General features: G+C 46.4%; 1 protein-coding gene across 7 annotated transcripts; it reads right to left on the reverse strand.

Annotated features, from left to right (window-relative positions):
- Positions 1 to 27: 27 nt before the first annotated feature.
- LOC121600595 (kinesin-like protein KIF12) lies at positions 28 to 11,815 on the reverse strand. Of its 7 annotated transcripts, none has more exons than XR_006005847.1 (13): positions 11,624 to 11,815; positions 8,925 to 9,962; positions 4,347 to 4,527; positions 4,051 to 4,272; positions 3,843 to 3,983; positions 2,648 to 2,789; positions 2,272 to 2,508; positions 2,047 to 2,165; positions 1,482 to 1,942; positions 1,172 to 1,411; positions 939 to 1,106; positions 471 to 759; positions 28 to 249 (listed from the first exon to the last, which is right to left on the reverse strand). XR_006005847.1 is itself a non-coding variant. In XM_041929320.1 (12 exons), exons 2-12 carry the CDS (start codon positions 9,410 to 9,412, stop codon positions 237 to 239), a joined length of 2,412 nt encoding a protein of 803 aa, XP_041785254.1. In that variant the 5' UTR covers positions 9,413 to 9,962; positions 11,530 to 11,815; the 3' UTR covers positions 28 to 236. The 7 variants fall into 7 exon arrangements, 2 of the variants coding, with proteins under 2 accessions (XP_041785254.1, XP_041785251.1); XR_006005844.1 differs by having other exon boundaries at positions 11,530 to 11,815; XR_006005846.1 differs by having other exon boundaries at positions 8,925 to 10,057; positions 11,530 to 11,815.
- Positions 11,816 to 12,029: the final 214 nt, after the last annotated feature.

The raw sequence follows: 12,029 nt of genomic DNA on the forward strand, positions 1-12,029 counted from the left end.
AATTAAACAATTGTAAACGTCTTGTTAACATTCTACATTCCAGTTAATTCATTTATTCGTTTACAAGAAAGACACCATTCACAATCGAATGTGTTGCATAGTTTTGATTTCCTCTGCTATTAAACTGCCATACTTTCTAGTTCCCTGCGCTTTTCAATACATTATCACATGATGCTGCTTTCCGATGCACACCGCTCACCTGTTTGGGAACGGATGGTGCTTCCCTCCCGTCGTGTTTAACTGATCATGCTGTAACGGAAAATCGGAAAGAAAGCATTCTTGAAAGAGAGCAGGTGCAGCTTCGCAATTCATAAAAAAATATATTCTAGTGAAGCATTGAACGTTTATCAACAATACAAAAAAAGAGTCTTTATAACAACAGAATCTCCAGAGCGCGGACAAAAGTTTCAACAACCGGACGATCACATTAGTACATGCACCATGCATCTATTTGGCTTCTACGTACGTACGTCAAGTGATTGGGAGAGACGAGAGTCTTCCCGAGTGGGTGGGGACCGTTTCACAACGGCGAAACAGTGCTCTCAGTCATCGAGCGACACTAGGCTACCGAATATGTTCCGCCTCAGCGGCAGAATGCCCTCGTCCGTCGATTTGCTCTTAGCGAGCAGAAACGTCCCCTTCCGGACGGACAGTGGCGTGGCCGATTTCTGCGCACTGGACGACCGCGGTGCTGAACGTCTCCAGGGTGGATGAGACGCAGCACTGGAGCGTGCCGTCTGAGGGGGGTTTGGCGCGAGGCTACGGTTAGAAACGAGGGAAGTGAATCAGCAATTTGCACCATTCTAAAACATCGCTGCCTTTACAAAACAAAAATGCGTCCTAATGTGTCCTCTGCCCCATCGGTGTGCCGTCCCGGGCCGTTCCAAAGCCATGCCATCCACCACCAAAGTCGCTCCGGCACCACTTACTACACTTACTCTATAATTCTTGTCTGACTCGTTCTCGCCTGGCTCGGATCCGAATGGCGACTGTCGGCCGAACCCTTGCGGGAGGCCAGCTTCATCCCATGCATGGACGTCCCGTTCGAACGGTTTGCAGTGTCCCACGAGTTGTTGCGCGTCAGATTGTTAGCAATGGTGGTAATGCTGCGGGAAAAAGACCAATCATTACAATTATTCCGTCCAGCTAGATTCACACCAGCTTCGCGTACCTATCACCAATCCGGCGCTTGTCCAGTTCCTTCTGCAGCAGTTCCGGTATCTTGTTCTCGTTCGCCGACACGCGCCCATCCAGCGATTCGTTGCGGTAGCGATTCATGCTGTCGGCGCTGGAACTGAGCGGATTGCGCCAAATGTTCGACACCTCCAAATCGCCACTCGCCGCGGACAGATTCAGCATCTCGGCGGAAAACGTCGGTCGAGCCGGTATGATCGGCGAACGGCAGCAGACTCTAATGAAGAAGAAACAAACAAAAAACTCCATTAATCACCTTCCCAATGCTCCAAAACGCCGTTACTCACGAATTAACATCCTCGAGCTTTTTGAGCAGCCGTTCGTTCTCCCGGCACACCAGCTCCTGGTCGCGGATAATCATTTCCCGCGTCGAGTACAGCTCTGCATTCTCCTGCCGGAGCGCCTGATTTTCCGTCACGTACACCTTCACCAGCTCCTTCAACTCGTTGCCCTCCATGTCGGTCAGCTTCTCCACGTCCACCTTCGGCGGGCTGCGCGGTATCGGTCGGCGCTCGAGCAGATCCACCTGGCTGTTGTCCTGCGCTTCGGTCTGCAGGTTGAGCGCCGTTCTGAGATGCTCATTTTCCACCTGCAGTGCGCCGATTTCCCGCTTCAAGCTCAGGATCAGTGCCTCCCGCGGGTCCATCACGATGATCGGTTTCGTGCGGATGCGTTTGGCACGGGCCGCATAGCGCAGTGTGTTCACCGTTTCGGTCACGTTCGATTGGGCCGGCGAAATGCATGCAATCTAAAGAGAAAGAGAGAGTAGGCGCGGAAAGTGCCACACGTGCATTAGTATGAATTGTTCATTCGAGCATGGGACACAGCAACTTTCGCTGCACACAACTTTACCATCAAAGTTACGCCATTCCCTGCCAGACTGTCCGCCAGCAGCTTGGTTAGCTTGCTGTCCCGGTACGGAATGTGGCCGCCGCGCCGCTTGGAGTCGCTTAACGAGGCGATACAGTAACCTGACGAAAATGGATTAAAACCACCATTAGGATAACGCTTTCTACTTGAACGGAGTCCACCACTCTTCCCCCCCCCACCCTTCATTGCCCTTTTCGAATTACTCACCCAACACCATTAGGCTTTTGTTGATGTTGTTCGCTTCCTCGAGCGTTTTGCCCTCGCTGTGGGTTTTCTTCGTCATCTCGCTGCCCGCCAGGTCGACAAAGTTAATTTTGCCCTGCTTCGAAATGAACACGCCGCCCTCGGCCTGCTGCTCGGAGGTGATGTGCACCGTCAGGATCGTGTGGCTGCGCGAGGAGTAATCGTTCATCAGGTGCGAACCAACGTGTCGATTTCGCATTCCTGCCAGGAGGGAAATGGGAAAGAAAAGCGGAGAAAACAGGCAACAATTCAATGAAAGGTTTAACTTTAAACGTGCCCCTGACTGGGGCCAGATAGGAATTATTCATGCGCCATCCATGCGTCATCCGGAGTACCGTACCTTCTTCCAGCACTGCCAACAAATCGTCCAGCTCCTCGCAGTCGACGGTGAACAGATTCTCCACAAAAAAGCCACGCGACTTTTTGGACCATCGTACGGCGAGCGGTTTCCTAGCCGTGCCGGGATTAAGCAAATCGATCACCTTTTGGGAACGAGGGGAAAAAGTGCAAGGTTAAATGATAACTCGTTTTCAACAACAATATATGTAGCCTCCCCAAAATGTAAACTATTTCAATGAACCACAGAAGGGCACAACGGCAATTGAAAACTCAAACGCTCTCGCGTTTACCAAGAAAAGTGGGAAAATCGATCATATCCTGCATGCATAAATCATGTCCCACCAATGTTGCTGCTTACAGGTTGGCGGTGAAGATAATTGCTGCCCCGTTACATCCCCCCTCAACTGTCTTCTGCTGCTCAGCCCACAGCTGACACCCCTCTCGGGTTGGGTTCTCCCCAGCGCGGGCGATGCGAAAATGTTTCCATGCTTTCCGCTAAACGCTGATACGATCGATTTATGAGCCCGTTCGAATTATGAACCAGAGTCAAGGCCAGTTTGACCGCGGCAAAGTGATAGTGCATGCCGGTAAAGTACAGTCGTTGCATGCTCGCTGCTGGCTATGGGGCCCCGACAGAGCATGTAGGACAGTGGCATGTGTTTTGGTGTCATGCAAGGATCCAATTATTCATTCCATTTTTTATACTTTCCAGCCCGCCCAGGCGGCGAAAGCTGCTTCTATTTGCTCGGTCGGCAAATTGCTGCGGCATGTACAGAAAATGTACATTATCGAAGGCGCTTGTACGCAGCACCGAATCAAATTGTGCCCGTACCCAATGAGCCGGCCAGCCCTGTCGAATAAATTCAATTAAATCCACTACTGCTGCAATACCTCCTGCGGATGATCATGCTTCCATTGAGTGGCCATCGAACCGGTCACACCAACCACTTCGCGGTGGCCTTTTAGCAGGTTTCCTCTAACCAGCATTCCGTAATCGAACGAATGCAAATGAAATTTTAAAATTTAATGCCCACACAGTCAACACGTTTGCGGAACGGAGGGGTGTGGAAAGTGCATCGTATTTGCGTGCTTGCAAATCACGCTACAAACGTCACGCCACGATCGATACAATTTAAATTGATTAGAGAGCTGTACCAGCGGTGCGGGATTGATTGATCGGCGGAACCTAGACGTACCTTTTCGTTGTAAATCTCCAGGAACGAGGCCTTCAGGACAAAGTTGGTATCTTTGCGCTCTTGCAGCAGCTTGAATAGGTAGAGAAATGAGCGAAACACCAGCCCATGATCCTCGTGTGCCGGGTCGGGTTTACGATAAAACTGTACAATACACCAATAAAAAAATGGGTTAAAACGGGAAATGGGAAAGCCAAGTTAATTGACTTACTAGCTCCGGCGGACCGGTAAGTGTGTGCGTTTTGCCCGACCCGGTCTGGCCGTAACAAAACGCGGTACAGCTGAATCCTTCGATCGCCATCTCGATCAGTCGCTTGATGCCGGAGTACTGCAGCACATCGTCCTGTGTGGCGCCCGGTTCGAACACGACGTTGTAGGAGAACAGCTTCGGCTTCTGGGCACCGGCGCCCGAGGTCAGCGGAATTCCGTCACACTGTAAGGAGGGTATGCTAGGTTTAAGATCATCGCTGCTGACGACGGGCTTACACGGGAGGAAGTTATTCATACCAATATTTGGCCATTTCCAGGAAATTGTACCACCATCTCATCCCCATGTCTTGCCTCCTTGTTGCTGAGCGGACGGACCCGGACCACCACGTTGATGTTATCCTCGGGCGTGCCGGGCATTGAGTTGCTGCTGCCGGTCGATGCTTGGGTGATGTTATCCAAATTGTCCATGCTGCCGATACTGGAAAAATAAACAAAAGTGGCATTTTATTGAATATTCAAAACTCTGTTTTTTCCGTAGATAAAGTCCGTAGGACGACGATTGCGATCAAGTACTTAAAATTGTGTCTAATCATTCTTCATGCACCAAAACCTAGGAAATCAGATTGCTCGTTATAACTTCAATAGTTGAGCAATTGTTCATTTAATCTTCTTTTTATAATACTCCAATAGGTAACCAGTGACCTACCGAATCTATAAATTTCTATAAATTCGCACTTAAAAAACTCCTGCAGATCATCTAATTATTACTCTGCGATTTGCTCTTTCGTGCTACAAATCTTGCTTAACGAAAAAGGGTAGAAATTATTGAAAGCAATCGCCAAAGGATGACAAATTTTGCCCATTATATCAATTTTCGTATTATCCATCTGTACGATGCGGCTAAAACCATCACGAAAAATCGATACACTATTGCTACGAAAGCGTAAGCATTTTCGCATACCCCAACAGGAGCCAGTTAGTCGTTAGTCCTGTAGTGCGATTGAATTAAACAAGATTATGAGCACATTGAAAGGAATGTAAGGAACACGTATATAGCTGTGACGCATGTAGTAAAGAGCTCCCGCCGTTCCCGAAAGCACTTAAATATATCCCAAGGTTAAATCAACAAACGAGTTTCTATTACGCAAATGAAAAGCTCAAGACATTACCAATACGATATCGTCGTATATCCCGTAATAAAGGAGCACAGTGGAAAAGTGGAAGGGTATAAACGTTTGCTAACGGAAATCAATATTTACGACCGGTTTTAGCGATTGTTTTTGTTTTGTTTGTGTTGAGAGTTGATACGATAAAATGTGCATTGCAGGAAACTGTATCGACTTAAACAATTTTTTAACAGTATACAATATACAGTATAAATTGTTTTAAAATTGTAGAGTTATTTGATAAGGAATTAAACTTTCAAAACAGAAGCAGCACTGAATACAAACAAAAATCATTAAATTAAGCAAAAAGAAACTGTAATGATGAGGAAAGGTCCCCAAAGTGCTGGAAGGGTAATATAACAACGAGCTCCAGTAGTTTGTTGACAAAGAAATAATAAATACAATCCAATGCAATGTATGGACTTATTCCATTAGAGTAGATCATAGTCCGTTGAATAGACTCGCCACTACTGTGATGGCTGAATTTAATGTACTCGGACTCCTTAATATGCTCAAAGGATGATGAGAGGAATAGACTTGCCATATCCTACGCAACCGGATGTAGCTCGATTCTCGAACCCATCTGCAGTACACACATGCGATTTATTCTATCAACTCTAATTGAAGTGTTTTGTTTTGTCCAGAAGAAATAAATAAATGAAGAAGAGCTTTTGTAAATGGGTTACCCGGCACTCTGGTACCAATCGAACACGACATCAAACATGAAAAATGTATGTAATTTGTCAGATTCGAGTCTTGTTTGTTTGAGATGTCTGACGGTACGCACCTATTCGTTTGCTCGGTGTCGGATGTCTTATTCAATGCCAGAGCGCCGCTTAAGCATTATCAGATTTAGGTACGGTATTTCGGTGTGTATAACGACTCAGGGGGGTTAAATTACTCAATATTTTAGGAAAAAAAGTTTTCTTTTACTTTTAATTTTACAAAATTCAAACACAATTTTGTCGAAGTTACTATTTTTACTCAGACCAAATTTGTGTGTTTATTTGTGCTTCTTTTGGAAGGCCTGTTTATCTTTAGATTGTGTTGGTATTTCTTTTGGTATACCTCAGTGGTTCCTTTTTATGGACTTGAGGCATCAAAACCAGTGAGATCATTTTTTTCCTCAGTTTCAAAACCAACTCCTTGCATTTTCTAGTATTATCGCTGGGGATACCCAACCACCGGACTAGCTTTGTTAGTTATTGAATGTAGTGTCTCGGGAGTAATCTGAAAGGAACTATCCATGTATAAAGACCCCCCTTAATCTCATTTTATTCATTTTCTGCCTAAAAGCGGGTCGTAAAATACGCCAAAATGCGGTATTTATCGAAGCAAGAGTTCAACAGCAACCAACAACACCTGACTAAGCGAGACAGACTAAGATCTTTTGATACAAACATTCCATTTTCATCTAATTTGGCAACAATTCATTTTAATAAGTCACTGTAATATTGTTGCACTCAAAAGCTTTATCCCAACGTAACATAACTTTTCAAAGGCATAGTCAGTTACTGTGTATAAGGCAGCCATCACTTGACTAATTGTAACTTTATGGGATTTACCTATAGTAGAACAGTCAGTTTCATCAAAATCAATTAAAATCAATATATGACAAATATGTTGTGTACAATATAGATCGCATAAAGGGGATGACAAATAGGTGAAAAATTAATGTAAGCACAGCTACATAATCGAGCTGATGATTGCGAATTCTTGGACGTCATTAAATATTAGGGTAAGTAAAAAGGACAACGAAAACTGCTACAAAATGCGCAAATTTTTCTTCCTTCTCAATGGGAGTCTAAAAATATCATATCACAGACTAGTACTAGCACCTTTTGCAGGGATTTCCCCGTTAAGTACACAGCATAAACATAATCAGTGAACACAGGCTAGTGTTAATGGTCACGCTATCGAAGAACAAATAGAAAATTCTGCGTCGTTTTTTTTTTGTTTCGTCCCCTCTTTAACTTCGAACCGGACTAAGCTACCGAAGGGAGCTACACCTTCTGCTTGGCCTTCGTGTGTTTAAGCGCCTTTTACACCCCGCACATTTTTACGGTATGTAAATTAGGGTCTGGAAAAGCTTTCCACCCCTTTAAATACGGCAGCTATGTACCACACCGAACTGGTGTGACCGCCGTCAACAGAAACATGCCGACATTCGCCACCAGCGTACTATGTGCAGGAACTGCTGGGAAGGAAACAACCCATACCATAACCGATCGGTCGGTCGGTTTCAAGTTCGGCCAAGCGACTATTGACCCCGTGTCGTGTCGTCATGGCGTCCGTAGGTGGTTTTCTTGACCTTCGCGTCAAACGCCCTCCCTTCTTTGGTCGCCTAGTCCACCCATTACTTTGGGCGCCATTTTGAACGCCACGAGGTATTAATTATTTCTTAACAGCCTTTCCCCGACACAGGCACACATTACTTAAAACGTAACGAAATGCGCCTTGTGGAAAATTCCTCCATACAAGCACACTCACACTCATGTGAAGAATCATCTTAACGCCGTAACGGTACAACCATCATCCCTCGAACCGGAAGGATAGCGGACCTCAAGGATATAGCGCAAGATATTGATTTTTGTGAACCGTTTTTTCCGAATTGACCAACGCGGTCACGCAGATGAAGGTTGTACCGTGAGGGGGAGGGGAGGGCGGCACAGGACCTAACAACCTCCAGCTGCCTGTGTGGCCGGTGTATTATTCTACGGTTCGTTCGAGTTCATGATACCCGTGTGTTTCGTGAGTATTTAACATCAGGTGATCTTTCAGATGGATGGAGCCGCGGGAGAAAACGCTATTTATGATGTGACGGGAACTTATCTGCTTTTTAGGATCATGGGTGTAAAAACGAGCAGTAATGATCATGTCCGTCATGCACGCAACAATACAACGTCAACGAAACTGTGCCAACGCTATTAGATACGGACAATAATTAATATCTATAGGTCAGATCCAATTGTTTTACTTTTTCCAGAAAATATTTCCCTCTGATCTATGAATTTATCATCAATGCTTAAACCAAACTTCAGGCCTATCTTCAGGTCGTTTAACGTACGTTTGCGTGGGGCGATTGAATTGCGTGACAGTACTTTAAAATGCAATACACGCAAACAAAGGCTCTAAAAAGCCTTCCCCGGGTGAGAAATGTCCCACTGCGGAGGACCCTAGTGCAAACAGTGATGACCAAGGTCAGTGACATTTAAACACCATTTCCGGTGTGTCATCGGTACATCCTTCCAGGCGGCAGACAAGCAGAATGGGGGTTTTCTGGGTATTTGAACGTAGCTGTTTGTAATTTATAGAGCATTTATTAGGAATTGATAATAATATAGAGCTCAAATTATCAGTTTTTTATGAAAAGGAAACATTTCACAATGTGGGGATGGAGGGACGTCTGGTGAGAGCAACAAAAGCGTTAAAAATGATTAAAATTCAACTACACAGCGTTTTTCTTTGTGTGACTAAAGCTCGAAAAAGAATTAACCCTCTACAACGCTGAACACATTCTTTGTGCTGTTTGCATTCAAATGTCTTCAAGCACGTTCGGTAGTACACGTTGCCCTTCAAACAACATTTCCAACACAAAGGGGAAAACGGACGAGACCAGCAAATTCTCTAGCAAATCACACAATCGACCATGACGCGGGGGAAAATCGAAAGCACAAAGCTATCCACGATCAAACCAGTTTTTACTTACTCATTTCCACGGGAGCGAATCAGAACCGGCTGGTTCCGGTACGGGCCACTGCCGGCGCCCGTCATGCTGTGCAGGTTCGAGGTGGAATTTCGCAACGGACTGCGCCCACGGTACACCTTGCCGTTGTTCATCCGATCGATGCTGTTCGAACGACGTGGCTGCGTCGTCGTCGTCGTTGCGGCCGTCGCTGTTGCTGCTGCTGCGTAATTGTTGTTATACTTATTGTTGAGACTGTTCGATCGCTTCATGCCACCGCCACCACCATCGCCGCCGGACGTACGGATGCCTCGGTCTGCCGGTCCGCCGGCATGATTGTTAAGCTTGCTGCGCACACTGCCAAAGTGGGAAATGGACTGAAAAGCTTCACCCGGTACCACGGCACGCCGTCGACTGGCGTCGGTGCGCTGCTGGCTCGTCGCGTACTGCTGTGCCCGCTGCGGTGAAATGCCACGTGATGAGGTGGAGGTGCCCGGTGGTTTGTACACCATCGTTGGATCGAGGTAGGCGGGAAAACACGCTGTTTTTGTATGTTTCCGCTAAGTACTGCCGGCCGTTTCCCGGTACTGGTCACATTAGCAGCAACAAGGTAAAACAAACAACCACCGCAACAAAGAAAAAACCGATCCAAGTGACCGCTACGATTCTTTTCCTTTTTTTTTTGTTCGTACTAGACACCCCGTTTAATGTGATTGTTAGCGTGTGTTTGTCATTAATTTGTAGATTTGTTTGCCTTTCGTGGGAGTTTGCCAGCGTGTCACTCCGGATGGGCTTACATGTCACTCACAAATGTGGCCACCGCTCGGGGTCTGTTGTTAAACATTAATGAACCTCCTTTTTTTTGTCGGGTAACACCAACGCACGGTCAAGTACTCACTGAAACAGCTCCCGCACGTGGCAAGGGATGGACACGTATTGAAGCGCCGGAACACAAAACCACCACTGGACGACCACTGTTTTAAGCTGATCGTGTTGCACAGAGGTCACAGTCCACAGGGGCGTAATTAATAATTCACCTCATCAAAACCTGCGTTCCAGGTGCTAGATAAAGGCACGAGATAGGGTTAACTATCGGTAAAGAGCCAATGTCGTTGCATGTTTCTTACGACAAGCAAGCAGCAACTTGACAGTGTGGCCTAGATAAAGTAAAAACTAAGATCATCTTAATGAAAACGATAGGAATCTTCAACAATGTAGACAGTCAGCTCATCTTACTGCACAATTAAAATTGAATATGGTCACGATTTGGTCACAAACTGTTATTAGAAAAGAAACCCCCGCACACCATTCTTGCAATCATTACCTCTCTCAACTCTCCAAACCCTCACTCCCGAGAAAAAGCGAATAGTCACGATCCAACTATAAATTGTCCCGTGTACCGCAAAACCCGCCCCGTCAAAAAGGCACAAAAGTGCCATCGTCAAAGTCACCACGAATTTCCACAAATCCACTTTCAATCAATCAATCAACCGGACCACGAAAAGCTCAATTATCTGTTAACAATTCGTGCCGTTAATGTACTGCTGTGTTACATGTTGCCCCCATTTTCGCCACCCTTCGCACCGCCATCACCGCCCCCACCCGCTCCGAGGACGCAGCGGGTCTCACGTGGAGACGTCCTTACCGACGAACAGTCACTGTCCATCGAGGCGTAGGGGATCTCCTCAGCCATTAGCTTAACCGGGTCATCATAACACGAGATCCCTTCAAACCTGCCCATGCATACATGCGATCCCTACATGCTATCCTTGCAACACACACAAACAGGAAACGTGCTTAGCTTTGTTTGGGTAACCTACTGCCCGTTGCCTCCTGGTGCTTTGGATTGGCTGGAAAATTTAACCCACCTTGCTCCCGCCTTCGGCATTCAACCACAAATACCGGCGGAAGTGAGTGTCGCGAGGTGTCAACACCGAACCGGACAAAGGCATTTCGCTCCCATTGCATAACTTATGAGAGGAGGCGGGGGTCCCTCGTATCGGAGGGGTACATTCGGTTCGGTACCGAATATTCTGCTTCCAAGCATTGACAAATTTCGATGTGCACCTTCCTCCCTCATACCCACTCTCGGGAAACTTTTTTCCATTTCCAACATGTCCGTGTCCCCCTCGAGCTCGAGATCGCACCGTTGCGCGTTCAAACGTACAGCCGGAACCTTAATTATTCATGATGCAACGCGCGCGCACACTCACACACACACAAACACCATGCCGCCGCTTTGTGGACATTACCACTGGGTTGGAGAAAAACACAAAATGGGGGAAGAAGTTAAAATAATGATCGCAGTAGACACAGCAAACAACTCAAACACCTTGGCTACAACGAACCACTCTGGTCTACGGGTGGAAAAGGGAAACACACCCAAGCTGTTTAAATACAATTTAAGCACTTGCACGCGGCACTCTTTTCAGACACAGATTTACAGATTGTACTGGCTCACTTATACGGTGACCAGGTGCAACACCTGCCCACACACGCGCACACGGCGTAAGTAATAAAACCATTAGCGTTTACGGGGTAATCAAACGATTGTAGGGGTCCACGAAAACATTACTTTTTGTTAACAAAAATCTTCATATTTCTGTGAGGAAATTATTTCAAACCGAACCTGTCACTCAAATGTCTACCAACCGCATGCACACACGCGCACGCACACACATACACTGATACAAAAGAACAGCCTTCTATGATATGCAACGGACACGCGCTTGTTGTGGGTCTCAACCAACGCCGAAGGTTCGACCGTCCGAACCGTTCGATGGTCACCACTCGAATGAAAGCGAACGCGAAGGGCATCATGTCCTTTAGTAATAACTTTTCCGACCACTGAATTCCGTGACGTCACCGGCGGTCAAAGCGGACCCGAACGCGTAGCCGGCGGCTTCTGTAGGGACCAAAGGTTCGGATATTTCTCGCGCCTGGGCAAAATATGCTCCGAGCATTGGAGCCGCAGAATTGTTGGTTTGCTCGTTTCTATAAGCATTTATCTTTTTGTATAAGAATTTTAAATGTGTGCCGTTTGTTGAGCCCTTGTTTAAAACATTTAATTGTTTTTCATTATTACACACAACCACACACTGGATGATATTAACACTATCTCAAGTAGCA

This window comes from Anopheles merus, chromosome 3L, assembly GCF_017562075.2.
Source record: "Anopheles merus strain MAF chromosome 3L, AmerM5.1, whole genome shotgun sequence".
NCBI lineage: Eukaryota > Metazoa > Arthropoda > Insecta > Diptera > Culicidae > Anopheles > Anopheles merus.

What these genes read in the sequence shown, in the direction of transcription:
- LOC121600595 (XM_041929317.1), bottom strand. Translation starts at nt 9,412, where the DNA reads ATGGTGTACAAACCACCGGGCACCTCCACCTCATCACGTGGCATTTCA. An exon ending in GGAATGGCGTAACTTTGATG is followed by an intron (nt 1,943 to 2,046) that starts GTAAAGTTGTGT and finishes CTTTCTCTTTAG; the next exon opens with ATTGCATGCATTTCGCCGGC. An exon ending in AGTCAGACAAGAATTATAGA is followed by an intron (nt 760 to 938) that starts GTAAGTGTAGTA and finishes TTCTAACCGTAG; the next exon opens with CCTCGCGCCAAACCCCCCTC.